A 15,851-nucleotide genomic window follows, 5' to 3' on the forward strand; every position below is an offset into this window, starting at 1 on the left:
TCCTCATCCTCTGTGTCTGAATTGAACAGCTGCGCTAAATCTCCATCAAACATGCCAGGTTCACTTTCTTCACTGTCAGAGTCACTTTCCGTGCCGTGCGGCTCCTCGGAAATGATGCCGGCTTTTGCGAAAGCTCGAACAACAGTGCCAGCAGACATGTTAGCCCAAGCATCTACAATCCATTCGCAAATTGTGGCGTAACTCGCCCGGCGCTGCCTTCCACTCTTAGTGAAACTGTGGTCTCCATCGGTCATCCATCGCTCCCAGGCCGCTCGCAGCCTTACTTTGAACGGGCGGTTCACACCGATGTCCAGCGGTTGGAGTTCCTTTGTCAGGCCTCCCGGAATGACAGCAAGCTCACAGTTCCTTTGTTTCATTAGTTTTTTCACATCGGCTGTGAGATGGGCACGCATAGAGTCACAGATTAAGAGCGATGGTGACGCGTGGAAAAAACCACCTGGTCTCCTTACATACACCTCCCTCAGCCACTCTTTCATCATTTCCTCATCCATCCAGCCCTTTTCATTTGCCTTAATGATGATTCCTGCTGGAAACTTCTCTTTAGGCAAAGTCTTTCTCTTAAAAATCACCATAGGCGGCAGTTTCTGTCCATTAGCATGGCAGTCAAGCACAACAGTAAAAGAAGACTTTTCGTGCCCTGTTGTGCGTATCGCTACCGTGCTGGTCCCCTTCTTCTCCACAGTGTGACTCACCGGGATGTCAAAAGTGAGCGGGACCTCGTCCATGTTTGTGATGTGGCTGGGCTGGATGTTTTTGTCGCCGATGTGTTTGCTGCAGTAGGAGCGGAAGATGGCCAGCTTTTCCTTATAATCCGCTGGAAGTTGCTGCGCTACCGTAGTCCTGGTCCGGATGGAAAAATGGCACCGTTTCATAAAAAGTGAAAGTGAAACTGCTTTTAGCCGAATGGTGACCGTCGAAACGCTTCTCCCGCTCGTTCTTTGCTCGATGATCCACCGCTCGAGTCTTTCCTCCAACTCGGGCCACCTCGCCTTATGTCCGCGGAAACTCAGCTGCGTTTTCTTGACCTGCCGGAGCTTGTTTTCCAGCTTCCTCCATTTGCGAACCATCGATTCGTTAATCTTAAATTCTCTCGCCGCTGCTCGATTTCCATGTTCCTCCGCGTAGCTGATGGCCTTCAGTTTAAACTGTGCTTCATAAGCGTGTCTCGTTGCCATTTTCAGGGTTGCGCCCACACTTCACCCTTTAGCGTTCTCATGGTGTTCTCTACTACGTCCTCCTTACAACACACAGGGCGCACTGCGCTATAGGGCGCGCCGTACTTTTTGAAGAAAATCTAAGACTTTTAAGTGCGCCTTATGGTCGTGAAAATACGGTATTCGAAATCTTGGAGTAATATTTGACTCTTCTCTGGGCCTTGACTCTCATGTAAAATCTTTGTCTCGTTCCTGTTTCTATCATTTAAGAAACATATCTAAACTGCGACATATGGTTTCCTCAGCTGAACTGGAAAAACTCATTCATGCATTTGTGTCATCACACTTAGATTACTGTAATTCCCTGTTTACAAGCTTGGATAAATCATCTCTCTCTCGCCTCCAGACAATACAAAACGCAGCAGCCAGATTACTAACTCGCTCTACCAAGCGTGTTCACATCACTCCCATCTTATATTCTCTACATTGGCTCCCAATAGAGTTTAGAATTCGCTTTAAAATTCTTGTTTTAACATACAGAGCACTAAATGGCCAGGCTCCAGATTACTTATCCAAGCTTCTTTTAAAATACACTGCTGCTCGTCATCTCCGCTCACAGACTCAGAGTCTCTTAGTTGTTCCCCGTACACGATTGAAGACAAAAGGGGACAGAGCCTTTCAGTCTGTTGCACCAAGGCTGTGGAACAGTTTACCACTACAATTACGTTTGCTTGACTCTGTGGATTCTTTTAAAAAACAGTTAAAAACTCTTCTGTTCAAACAAGCCTTTTGTTGATCTACATATTTTATTTTATTTTTTTTACATTATTTACATTTGATCTTTTACATTGTATATAATGTCTACTGATTTTATTGTTTATTTTAATATTTTAATATTTGTGTACAGCACTTTGTGATTGCCTGTCTGCGAAAAGCGCTTAATAAATAAAGTTTACTTACTTACTTACTTAAGTCTGGGTCAAATATCATGACCATGTCTTGTTTAAATGGCCCTGCTGCTATACGACCCTCAACATGCATGTGGCTTTTTTTAGGTACAGTAATACAGTCTTTCTTTGTCATCACTTTGTACTCGTCAACTGCATCTGCACTAACAGCCTGAACAGCCTGTATAAAAGCTTTCACCTTGTGTCTTTTGAGGCTGGGAAATGCTTTTCTCACTGTGCTGTACAGTTTAGCTTGGTCAGTCTTATTCACAATGTATTCAATTACATTGTAGCCTATAATAGGGCATGTGAGCTGAAAACCTTTCATTACCAACATGGGGATGGTCAATTTCTCAGTTTGTTCAGTTCCGGAAACAAGTTGGAAGGTTGTCTCAACCCACCCAAGATATGGCATGTTGGTCCCATTTGCTGCGGTCAGGGTGAGTTCAGATGTATCCATAATATCTGCTACATCTCTCAGCTCTGTGTGTGGCAGATAGTACTTTTTCCACTTCTCATCGATGATTGATACCTGTGAGGCTGAGTCCCATAGAGCTTGAAGCCTGTGGCCGTCCAGGAGACACTCAACCAGACATTGCCTGCCCACCAGAGATGTGACTTTGTGAGGGGAATTTACATGAATAGAATAGAATAGAATAGCCTTTATTGTCATTGTACAGAGTACAACGAAATTGGAGTGCCACTCCCTTGGTGCAAGTTTCAATAATAAATATAAATGTAAAATATAAAAAGTACAAAAAAACAATCGTAAGTACTCAAACAATAGTATATACAATATATACAGGATAGCAGCATTAATATAATGACAGTATGAATAGCAGCATAATATAATGACAGTGACGGTATGGAATAGGTTCAATTGTTTTTGTGCTTATTTACTACGGTGATGGCTCTGGGAAAGAAGCTATCCCTGAATCTGTTTGTCCTGGTTTTATGTGACCTGTACCGTCGGCCTGACAGTAATAGTTCAAACAGTTGGTTGCTGGGGTGAGAGTGGTCCTTGATGATATTGCCAGCTCTGCTGAGGTACCGAGAGTTTGCAGTGACCTCCAGGCTGGGCAGAGAGCAGCCAGTGATCTTCTGGGCTGTGTTGATGACCCTCTGCAGTACTTTCCTGTCCGCAGCTGAGCACCCTGCATACCATGTTGTTATGCCGTACATTAGGATGCTCTCTATGGTGGCTCTGTAAAATGTCACCAGCAGCCTCTCCTCCAGGTTGTTCCTCCTGAGCACTCTCAGAAAGTGGAGACGCTGCTGGGCCTTTTTAACCACCGCCGTAGTATTTGCAGTCCAGGAGAGGTCATCAGATATCGGCACGCCCAGAAACCTCATGGAGTGTACCCTCTCCACACAGCTCCCGTGAATGTAAAGTGGGGCCGGGTCTGCTCTGCCCTTCCTGAGCTGGCGACAGTGGTACCTGGACAGTCTCATTTTCTTTCTTGGTCTTTAAGCCAGTGCATTGTCTCTTATGTTGTCTCCAGTGTTGTTTCTGGCATGTTCTTGAACAATAAAGTGCGTTTTTACATGCTGAACACTGTCTCATGCCTGACTTTTCTTGTTTATAGTTGGAGCAATGTTGGGACTTGTGGATGATGGGCATGGTTAACACTCGTCCCTCGGTGGTAACCATTGCTGGTTTAAATGTTTCTCTTTATATGGTCTCATACCTCTGCTTCTACAACCAGCCTGAAAGTGTTCTCTACTCCCACAGAGGTAGCAGTGGGTGCAGCGCTTGTTGACTCCATTCTGCTGGCAGATGTGGCACCTCCTCTCACAGCAGGCTGGACTACCTGTGTAGTGCTGTACAGGATACTGAGGGGGTGGTGGTCTTTGACGGGGGCCCTGTGTCATGATTCGAGTTTTGAGGAGAAGACAAACGACTGCATGGTCTCAGTAGATGTCAGAATAGTGATCTTTATTACACACTTCTAAGACAGAAGCATGGGAAGACAAGCGTACAGCCACAGATCTCCAAAGAGTGGACCGTTCCCCATCCTTATATAACCCATGATGACATCACACAGTTAGACCTTACTGGAAATGATAACAGTCTCCCCATAGTCCAAAGTTCTCCTTATACAAACATCAGATGATACTTTAGAGAAAAACAAGTGTGTGACATGTCATGTTGTGCAGTTCTGTGAGCCTGTGTGTCCAACTAGAGAATGTCCTGACATGACCTCCCTGTGTAAATAAGGGTGAACGTGCATGTTTACATAACTCTCTATGTGCATGTTCTGATGTAGGCCTGCAAATGAATTAGAACAAGGTCCTGCTGGACCCTCCAGTTATGGACGGTGAATACAATGCTGTGGATACCATTTGAGACTTGATTACAATGATGATAACCTGCATACATTAATCTTTACTCAGATTACCATAGATATAAAACAAAGATTATACTGTCATCAGATTCCACAATGGTAAATGATTAATGATTTATACTTCTAATTATAACTGTGATCATAAGAATACAAAATAAAATATCTCCTGGTCACACCTGGAAGCTATAATACTGCTGGTCCCTATCATACTGCATAACTGGTGGTGGGGCATATGACTGAGGACCAGGCACCGGCTGCTGTAGAGTCTCTTTAATCTGAGCTATCTCTGCACTGAGACCTTTCAGGGAGGCTACACCTATCTTAAGCTCCGCTAACTCAGTTAAAAGCTCGGGTGGTATCTTAGCTTTAACTTCTTTTACAGGCTTCTTAGCCGGTGACACATCATCTGACTGCACTGCACTCACACTTGTAGCAGTCTGTGATGCTAAACATCTCTTCTTGTTTTTCCTTTCTGCCTCATTGGCACAAGCCATATTTAACCTCTCTAACAGGAGTTCATCAGGTATCTTAGAGTCCAACAGGAGTGGCTGCATATCTATCCTGACACTGTCACTCTGGAAGCCTGTGAGTATGGTGTGCAAACACATACGCTGGACAAAAGCTGGGTCGTATTTGAGTCCTGACTCTGATTCTTGGGAAGCAAATAAGACTTTCTGCTTTAGATCTAAAACTCTCATCAGGAAGCTTTGAGCAGTCTCTTTTGGGGTTCAACCAAGCCTATATTCAGACCCATCTCAGTGGACTGGATCAGACAAATGTGGAAACACTAATGAGTCTTTGGCCACACAGTTTGTCTGAATTAATTTATTTAATTCTCCCAACACATTAAAAATGAAGGCAATAATACATCACTAACATAATTTCAAGATCTGTTGATTGACATTCTATGGACAGAAAGACAATTTTAAATCCACATCACTGAGGTCATTTTAACTTAACACTGACCGAAGTTTAACTCTGCAGATCATGCCAGATATAGAATGAATGTTCCATTAAAACGTTTTAAAAATACATATAGATACATATAAGATTACATATGTCAGAGCAGGAAAAGATAATTTTAAATACAGAATAACAAAGTCAAATATTTAGCATATACTCAGATTTGCTTCAAAAACCTCAAACATGTAAATATTTTACATCAGATCCCCCAGATACAGCACTGTTAGCTTTTTCATTTTGACTGTCCTATTAAAAGAATGGAGACTGAGTCATCTATAACACACATAGTGATTATCTGAAACAAAGCAAAAGGATGTTCATATGCATGTGCGAATGTACATGAGCTAATGATTAGCGTTAAAATTTTTTTTTAGTTTTAATATAATTACTTGAATTAATTACTTAAAAGTGCAAAAAACCTGTGAACAGATTATTTTTCAAACAGAGGTAAAAGTAACCAAAAACTTCTTTAAAAAACTTGCTTTAAATCATATTGTTTAATATGTATGTGGGTGTTAAAATATTTTAAGGTTTGTCTTATGAAATACTAGTTTTTCTTTCTATCTCACAAAAACAAAAATTACAATATCTGGGATGTGTTCTTCTGTACACAAGAACAAAAATGAGAAGGTATGTAAGTTGTTACTTGATGTTAAATGATTTCTTGAGGCTTTTTTCTGCCTGCTCTTTTGTGATGTCATTCCAACTTTCAGGAATATCAGCAGGGTTTGCATTATATTCTTTGGCAAGGTCCGTGTTGTACTTTGCCATTACATATTTCCAGTAGTCTGATGCCTCAAGGCTCGAATCTGGAGGGATTTTCCAGCCTGGGTAAATTTCCTTGTAATTCTTGTAAGGGTGCCATCTACCATTTGTATCAATGCAGCTAAAACACTGCTCACTGATCACAGAGGAAGAGCATATGTCAGTGACAAGTTTGTTTGTTACATGCCAAGTGTATTTACCCAGACCCTCTGGCCTATGCAGTAGAGCAAAGTGCTCAGTATGGCCTCCTCCTCCTGCGTCACAGGAAGCTTTGCAGAATGGACACTGTTTGCCACAACCAACCAGTTTGTTGAAAAGCTCATTCTCAGGCTGCACATGGAGCTGCTGTAGTTTCACTTCAAAGTTCAGTGTCTGAAACTCTTTTCTCAGAACTTGTTCCATCTCATTCACAGACACTGTGAGCCAGTCAGCAAACTGTTTCTTGTCAGCATTGTTCAAAAACATGAAAGCACCAAGAGCATCTTTGGAAATTACCAGTTTATCACCAAGTTCTTTACAAATATCTTCAACAAATGTCTTCAAGTCATGACTCTTTCCTGTTTTTGCCTTGTTGATGGCATCTTTTATACATGACTGGAGATGTCTGTCCTCAAACTCAGATATTGTTGAGCAGTGCTCCAGTATTTGGTTGAGTAGCCATGTCTTTACATAATCCTGATATGAGAAAATATATCTCTGGTAGTTTTTAAAATCCTCCTTCGAAAGCAGATCCAGTAAAATTGAACACTGGAAGGACATTCGTGTGCTGAACTGCTCACATGTCTGCATTTCATCAATGATTTTAGGACCCAGGGACTGATTGATAAAGTCTTGAACAGCAGGCTTCAAGCACTGGTTGGTGAATTCTTCTGCTTTCTTTTGACATTGGTCTTCTTTATTAACCACATGTTTGAAATCATCACAAAACCTGTCCTTGTTCTTAATCAAACATTTGTAGGGATCATTTTCTTCATACACTTTCTTAAACTCTATGGCTGCAATTCCACAGATGTGCTGTTTTAGAAAAACTTCAAACATAATGTCTCCCTTGACGTCTTGATTTTTCTCAAGGTTCTCATCAGTGATGTGTAGGATCTCCTTGATGTATGTGTCACAGTACATTTTTTTCCTTCTCACTTTTTCACTCACAAACTGAGTGCAAACATCTATGATGCTGTCAGCCAGTTTTTGTGCAGCCATTATGTAATCTTGCATGTCAAAAAACATACCTACTTCCTCAACTCTATTTGAGTATCTTTCAGCTGTATATCTGAAAGGTACCAAACCACAATCTTCCAGCCTTTTTTCTAAGAGTTCAAGTGTAACGTCCCCTTTATGTTTCAGGCTTTCTCTCAGATAAGATGATGCATTGGTAAAGATTTGCTCAGCTTGCTTTTCAGAACAAGGAAGTTTCTTCAGTGTTTCACACCACATCTTGAGAAACTTATTTTCAAGTTCTGTCTCTCCCATCGGAACATTATTTTTCCAACACTCATTAATCAGTAGCCAAACTGCATTTTCAATCTCTTTTATGTGATTCTCTTTGATTCGATCAATTTCTATCATTTCCTGTGTGATTTCTGCTGCTGCTGTGAGTTGATTAAAAACACTCCTTTCCATTTCACGCCGAAGGCTCTTTACATTGCTTGAAAATTCTTCTTTATATCCTTCGACAAGATGAACATGACCGTCTGTTTTCTTAAAATATTGTCTCAGATTTTCTAGAAGTCTTGTCTCCCATGTGGACAGCACTGTGGAGGCTTCAATTTTCAAACGTTTGAGAAATTCATTGATGTCAGAAAACTGAGATTTTGCTACAATTGTACCAAAATTGGAAATTCTTGTTTCTGCGTTTGTTACCCAGGTGTACATCTCTTTTTTGAATTCCCACTCCCATTTGTTGAATTCTGTGCAGAGTCTCATGTATAAATCAGCTACGAGATTGTTTCTGAAGCTGAAGATGAAGCTTTCGTGCTTTACTGCATTCCATAGGTTTGACATCCACTCTTTAAAATCCAAGATATCCTTGGCCGATGACTGACAGTTTCCCAGCAGTTGGATGATGTGTTTCTTGAGCTCATATACAGCCTCACTGTAGCCTGCACTGACTGGTGCCATTGGCGGGTTTCCATTCCAGAGTCCAGGAATGTACCAGTTCCCAGTGTCTGGACTGTACTCCATCACATCAGTGAAGCTCTTGTTCTCCTCTTTCTTTTCCATTCTAGCTGCTGCCTGGGTCATCTCATTTAACTGTTCCAGGAGCAGTTTCCTGTCTCGTAAGTTCTTCTCATGGGCTGAAACATCGGACACATTCTGGTGAACAAACACACATTTAGGCTTTTTGCCCACCTCCTTCATCCTGAGAAAAGCATGCACAACTATTTGTAGGATGTCCTTCATTTCAGTCGAATTCTCCATTGCAACATTGACAATGGTGACATCACTCAGCCCCACAACAAGTGTAGCAAGCTCATTGTCGTGCTCATAGCTGTTGTCCAGTTGTGCAAGTTCTGGTGACTTTAAGCCCTCAGTGTCAATGATCAGCATGAAGTCACAGTTTAGGACTTTTTTCATATCTTCATCGATTTTGATGAGCGACATAAAAGCACCTCGAGTACATCGACCACTGCTGACCGCAAACTGCACTCCAAACATGGTGTTAAGGAGAGTGGACTTTCCTGTGCCCTGAACTCCAATAACTGTGACTACCAGTATCTTTCTGTTTGGAGACACCAAGTCACTGAGCTGAGAGAGAACATCACTCACCCATCTGAGAGGGATGTTGGATGCATCTCCATCTACAAGCTCAAGGGGAAATCCATCAAGCAACAACTCTGCACACAGTTTGGGCAGATGCTGCAGCTGTTGACGTGCTGGATCTGTTTGTGGAAGGGACAGTGAGGCTTCATAGATCTGACCCATTTCACGGAAGAAGTGTTCAGTCCCCAGTGAGCTGTTGGAAATTTGTCTGTCAATCTCTTTGATCTCCTCTTTGTTCTCAGAGTTCTTACATTTTTCTTTATATTTCTCCCGGAGTTCAGACAGTTTTACATGAGACAGGTTATCGAGGTTCATTTGCATCCATTTCAGGAAATAAAACCTCTCTGTTCCTGGGCTTGATATTGCAATGATGAAACATGTAATAGCTGTTGACATGTTATAAGAGTTCTGCTTTTTCCTCAGTTGTTTTTTCTGCATCTGAAGTTCACTTCTGTAATCTTCAATATTTCTAGACTCGATATGTTGAAGTCGAAATTCTTCCTTCTCTAAGCAGGTCAGTTCTTTCCATAATTCACCTTGACACGGAAGCTGATTTTCTTTGTATTTATGGATGTCATGAATTTCAGCAGTGATGGCTTCTGCATTTGTCTTTGCAGTCTGACACTCTGGAGAGTCTTCATCAACCAGGATTCCCAGTTTATAGGCAATGTCTGCCATCTGCTCTATTGTCATCTTAATCTTTGAGTTCTTCACCACATCTCTGACTTTTTTTCTCAAAGTTTGTACAAAATCTGCATCATTTTTCTGTTTCTTCTTAGTTATGATGTTGTTGTTACTCAAGCCCAATTTGTTTGCTACTGTTCTTAAAACCTCGTTATTACTTTCACCATTACCAACCAAGAAGATCTGTGTCTTTTGGTTTATGTTAGTGAGTAGACTGCACTCAGACTCATCCAAATCGCCGAAGAACACAAAAACTGCTGCAGATGTCTGACACAGAAAGGAGTATTGTGTTTCAAAAGATTCAATGTCCCCACGAAGGTTAGCTACAGCCACTGGCTGACTGAAAATATCAATGTTTGTGTTTCCACAAGGAAGATACCAAGTAATCTCAGTCAGTCCATTGGGTATTGCTCTTGGACTGTCACCACACTCCATGTTGCGGTGAACAAAGGTGTCATGGTACTGCTGAGAATTGCTCAGAAGCTTATTGAGAATCTCTGACTTGGACGAGGAGCACTCACCCAGTCTGACAAAAGAGATCATTGGAAGTTCAGAGAGAACGATTCTGTCTTCAATGAAGCCCTTGGATTCTGACAGAGACTGAGGTCTGTACTTTTTAACAATGTCTCTCATGGCCCACAGCATGAGTGTGCACTGATTGGTGTCACAATTGGGAAGCAGCAGAGGAACAGAGAACTGACACATGGACATTTTTAGTGCCATTTCCTGCTGTACAAAACCATCAGAACACAGAAAGAGAGCAGTGATTATGTCGAGTGGGTTTGGCATGTCTGTGATCAATGATTGATCATTATGTTTTATCCTATTTCTAGCTGTGACATTAACCATCATCAGTTCCTTTAGAAAATACCATGGGAGGTCTGATTTATACTTGGCAGGTTCATCATTAATCATCTGCTCATCAATCTCAAGTAATTTGCTACGTGATTGTTTCTCCCTGTAGTACCGCTTCAAGTTCAAGTCTTCCAGTATGCTCACCAGGTGCCTCCCTGTTGATATAAAAAATTTTGTTATTTCTGTAACCATCTTAATGACTACCGGTATGTTTCTTACACATACAAATCTAATAACATCGTTCGCATAAAACGACCACTTCCTGTGGTAGTCTTATAGCTTTCATATATATACATAGGTATACTGCAAGGTATATCGTATCATTGTTCAAGTGTTTACTACACATTGGGAGGGTTTTTTAAATCGTTTGTTTTCCTAGAAATTAAAATCATCAAATTAGTCTTTTATACTTAGTTTAAACAATGTTTAGTTACTTGTTTATGCAAAGTATTCATCACTGTGATTTGTTTTGTATTATAAAAGCTTTAAAAAACAAAACAAATAAAAGCTATAAAAGCATTTCTTTAAGTTTAGTTTCTTAGTTTTAGTGATGTGTTGATAGGTTCATTTTAGGGGTATCGTCTTCTTTAAATATTGCTAATCTAGAGTGTCTTTCTTTTCTAGTCATACTATTTCGCTGATCTACAAATACTAAAGTTAGATTCCACTATGCTGTTCAGATAGTAAACTCGTCTGGAAAGAGATCCTGTTCAAAATTGGCTAACTCTATTTTTAAGATTCTTCAAAAACGCTATCCACTGTACAGATTAAACTAAACAACTAGCCGAGGAAAATGGGTAGATGGATGGATAGGTAATAGTAATTTTCTCAGTATCTGTACCATGAATGTAAATTTCTAAAATTTAGATTTGACAAATTATACGAAACAGCATTAAATTTAGCTAAATTCACACTGATAACTGTTATATTTGGGATAACCTTACAGTGGAACTTTAAAATATTACTTCCAACCTACAAGTTTGTTTTTCACCTATTTTGAATGTGCAGTATTATCACACAACTTTTCAAATAAACAAAAAGTATAATGAAATTACTTTATAAAGACATTTCCATGTTTACACTGAGACTTAGCAAGTCCATGCACCCGTTCCCTGTGTAACACATTTTTGTTTGTTTTTTGTATTTTAAATAGCTATGACTTAAATTTACTTACTTGTGTGTGTATGTCTGCTGCAGCTGGTCACAATGTAGGTCTTAGCTTCACCAGCAGGAGTCTCCAAATGCTGAGACACTAACTCACTGTCGATATTAAACAGTGTTTTTTTCACATGACAACAAGGAGCTGTGGGAAAAATAATAGTAATAGTGATTGATAATGTTTTTACTTAAACGACTTATAGAGATTTCATCATGCAGCTTTTTGCTGAAACATGAAATTGCATAAAAATGTATTTTACCTCCTGCATCAGTCTGTTGGCGGGGATCTTTGCAGATACTGCATGGAGTTGGAGGGGTCTCTACTTCCTCGCAGTAAAGCTCAACAAACAAGTCTTCGGCACTGATTTTCTTTTGATAAATGATTAATTCTATATTAAAAAACAAATACATAATAATCTCCTAATTTTTTATTCAAGTACAAAGTAGCTGCTTACCTTCATTGTGGGTGCAGTCCCTAACACCCCACTGTTGCTTTAGGTTATTCCAGCAGTGTCTCTCTGATTACTATAATGAAAGTAAAGTGATTATTCTTCAAAGATTATTTCCTAAATGGAAGTTTAGCTGTCAAAATGAAACTCAAATGTCAAACTAGACAACCAACTCCCCGACTCTCCGTGGAGTTGGTTTTCTAGTTTGCAGGGGTGAAAAAATGAGTAGTGGTCTAATTTGGATATATAAAACATATATAAATATATATATTTCAAAAACAAGGCAAGAAGAGAAAATATGAAAACTGGATCTGAAAACACTGATCATGATTTTCCGGAATAGATGGAAGGACATAATTAAGAAGGGAGAGATTCAAGGATTCAGGAAAAACAAAAGGCTGCTTTCATGACGAGCCATATTAATCCTATAATGCACTTTGTATCATATGTGATACATGAGCTTCTTAGACCTCTAGCTCATTAACATGATCAATACTTGCTATAATTTCAAATTGTTATGGACATAACTCTTTTTTTTTTGTCTAAAATTAACATTGTTGTTAAGAAAAAGTTGCCAAAGACGTCCAATGTATCAAATGCGATATATATATATATATATATATATATATATATATATATATATATATATATATATATATATATATATATATATATATATATATATATATATATATATATAAAAACATCTCAGTTCCATAAAATCTGAATTTTCTGGCTATGTTTTGATGGGTTGGGTCTTACAGGGTTAATACCTAAAGTGTAGCTGTTAATTGAGACATTGGTACATACTGCAGTGGAGTGTACGACTGTACTAATCTGATTAAAAGCTGTTTCAATATCTATTAATAAACAAAATTAAATATATACATAGTATGTGTATGCATATGGTGGGGCTTGTGGACCAAAAATGCCGGAGCCAATTTTTTGTCCCAGTCCAGCCCTGGTGAAAACCCAGCCCATTTCAATCATATGTATTATATTCCTGGATCATAATAAACAAGATAGATTGAGTTGAACTTTAATTAATTAACAGTATGTAAATTAAAGTAATTTAATTATTAATAATTAATAAGTATTTGTTTTACAATAATTTACACAAATTACTGCACTGCAGCACTAATTTACATACTGTAAAAATAATTATTATGACTTTGGAAAGAGAATACTAAAGCTCATAAGACGTAAGTTTAACTAATGGGTAATTATAGGAACATGGCACCTGTAGTACATTGAGAGACATGTATAAAGTTGGAATGGGCTGAAAGCATTAACAAACAATCCACTTCTTAGCATTTTTTCATTTATAGCATTTATACTTGTGCAGCAGTACTTGCTGGCACATCACCAAGAGGTGCATTTCAGATTATGTGTAGGTAACGGAAGCATAAATTCCCTAGGTTGTCTGCTAGTGGTCAGTGTGCCAAAGGTGGCTTCACAATGGACTGGAAAATCAGTTTTGATGGTTCACTAGCTAGTTTTTTTGTTTTGTGTTTTTGTCTTCCTAATCGTATGCATAATGAAAGCATCACTGATGAAAAAAAGACTATAAAACAACCTACCTTTATAGTAGATATCTGATCACGGCAAAATGCTGTTCTCTGATCCAGTGTTTGTTTGTTCTTTTTCTTTCTTCTTTCCTCTTTTCTACAATATTCACAGTAAAACTGCTGTTCTGTTTCTATCCCTGTAACAGTCTACTGCTACTGTCCCTATAGCAGTGTACTGATGGTGATTCTGAGCTCTCCTTTTATATTGTTAGGCGAATACTTTCACTTTCACTTAGGTGAGGCAGCAATTTTTTTTCACTTTCACAGTCACAATCAACCAGTCAAGCTTCAGTTAATGATTGAGGCATTTTAAGAAAAAGAAATGGTATGAAAAAAAAGCTTATATTGGAATAAGATCAGCAAATCTTTTCCTCATATTTGACTGATGGTTTTGTATATGCAATTTTATTTTCATTGAAATTGTAGTTAGTTTTAAAAGTGCTTCAAAATGATTGCCCAAATAGACCACATTTGACAAAAGTACTCAGTCACCCATCGAAATCATTGCAGAGAGATAAGATTAGTTTTGTATTAAATTAAACGCTGTAATTAAAAGTTAAAACCAGATGTACATAACTGATCGCAGGAATAACCTCAGGAGAACAAAGCATCACTAAATGTTTAAGTCAGCTGGTTTTCACCAACTTCACAGTCGGAGGTTCTGATATGTTGGTCTCTCACATGAAATAATTAGTTCAGACACTGACAAAAATAAAAACATAACATGCTTAGTAGGGTAGGACTCACAGATGTGAAAGAGCTGAAAAAGTTTGTCTGCATTCCAGCAAACAATTAGCTGGGGCTTGTGAGTTTGTGGCAGAGACTAACTTTGTCATCCAGGAAATGTGGATAATAAGGAAACAGTTAAAACAACACTGAAAAAAAATTGTTTTCCCTTTTCTTATTTTTCAGTTTATACATCCTTGATTCCTTTGACTTCATTTCCTTGAGGGAGACAAACTCACTTGACCAGTTTGTCTACCTCTAATAAAAAGACAATCAGTATTAGTAAGCACACCAACTGTTATTGCGAACTAAAGGACACCATTTTTGGAAGTGCAGTGATTAGCACTACCACCTCAATTCAAAACCATGAACTGGCTGGGGGGATTCTGTCACAGCTGTGAGGAAGGTATGGATGAATGGATGAAGGAGAGGTGAAGAGTAGTTATCCATTCATAGTTTCTGTCTCACTCAAAGGGTAGCCTAACTAATTATAATTCAGCCTTTCATATCCTCCTGAGACCCAGGGGAAAAAAAGTATTTTAATTTTGATCTTTTTCCAGATAAATCAAGTGTTGGGATGGTAACACATTACAAAAACAAAATTGTTTTTAATTAATTTTATTTAAATTTTACAACATGTGCACTTCAGTGCACAAGGGGAGTTCATTGATCAAGAATGTGAAACTAACAAAATTCAAGAGCTATTTAAGAAAATTAAATGCTCCACTGAAATTTTTGTAAGCAGGATATTAAAACTTATTTATATAACAATATCATAAAAATGTAGATCATGGGTCAACTTAGAAGTCACTGACACTTCACTAGCTGTAAGCCACTGGTTCAGGAACAAGTGATTGCACTGGGCTTTCTATTTCACAAAAGTCAATTAATTTATGATATCTGAGGAACTAATGTGATTTTTTTATTTGGAGACACAAAGGAACATTTGGCACTTCCCACAGCTCACATATGTTTTACTGTTGCACCCAACCATTCTACAACTGAAATGCCTTGCACTGTTAACCATTTCAGGCAAGTGGAGTGGACCATATTTTGTTACACTCTCATCTGGTTGGGGCCTCCTTTTCTTGATTTTTGGAGAGAACTCTTCATTACTGGTATTATTCAGGTCTCGCTCACATTTTTGTCCCAGGTTTCTCAGCCAAGAGGAGCTTGAACTCCAGAAACTGTGAGTTCTTTTCACAGATTGAGATCATTGACAACTTTCAGCAATGACATGATCTTGTAGAAACAATCAGGTGTCATGGATTCAGCTATAATTGCGACTCTTGTTTTTTTACTTTACTGGAAAACATTTCTGCATTTTACCCATATTTTATTTTTAACTCAAAATCAAAAATTCCAGATTCTCCTACATGTTGGTTTTGGACCAGATAGGACGACAGATTTCAGGTGGCCCCGTGTTTTTCTCTATTACATCTGCCACTGCATCTTG

At 38.9% G+C, this 15,851-nt stretch overlaps 1 protein-coding gene across 1 annotated transcript; it reads right to left on the bottom strand.

The window, feature by feature from the left end:
• Positions 1-6,072: 6,072 nt before the first annotated feature.
• LOC113012050 (interferon-induced very large GTPase 1-like) lies at positions 6,073-12,113 on the bottom strand. Its single transcript, XM_026151990.1, has 4 exons — positions 12,108-12,113; positions 11,913-12,021; positions 11,669-11,797; positions 6,073-10,649 (listed from the first exon to the last, which is right to left on the bottom strand). Exons 1-4 carry the CDS (start codon positions 12,111-12,113, stop codon positions 6,073-6,075), a joined length of 4,821 nt encoding a protein of 1,606 aa, XP_026007775.1.
• Positions 12,114-15,851: the final 3,738 nt, after the last annotated feature.

The sequence above is a fragment of the Astatotilapia calliptera genome, chromosome 3 (genome assembly GCF_900246225.1).
Source record: "Astatotilapia calliptera chromosome 3, fAstCal1.2, whole genome shotgun sequence".
NCBI classification, from domain to species: Eukaryota; Metazoa; Chordata; class Actinopteri; order Cichliformes; family Cichlidae; genus Astatotilapia; species Astatotilapia calliptera.

Bases quoted from the DNA above. Each gene is read 5' to 3' on its own strand.
- LOC113012050 (XM_026151990.1), bottom strand. The intron at 11,798-11,912 runs GTAAAATACATT...TTTTTCCCACAG, and splicing joins CCAACAGACTGATGCAGGAG to CTCCTTGTTGTCATGTGAAA. The intron at 10,650-11,668 runs GTAAGTAAATTT...TTATATCAACAG, and splicing joins CAGCAGACATACACACACAA to GGAGGCACCTGGTGAGCATA.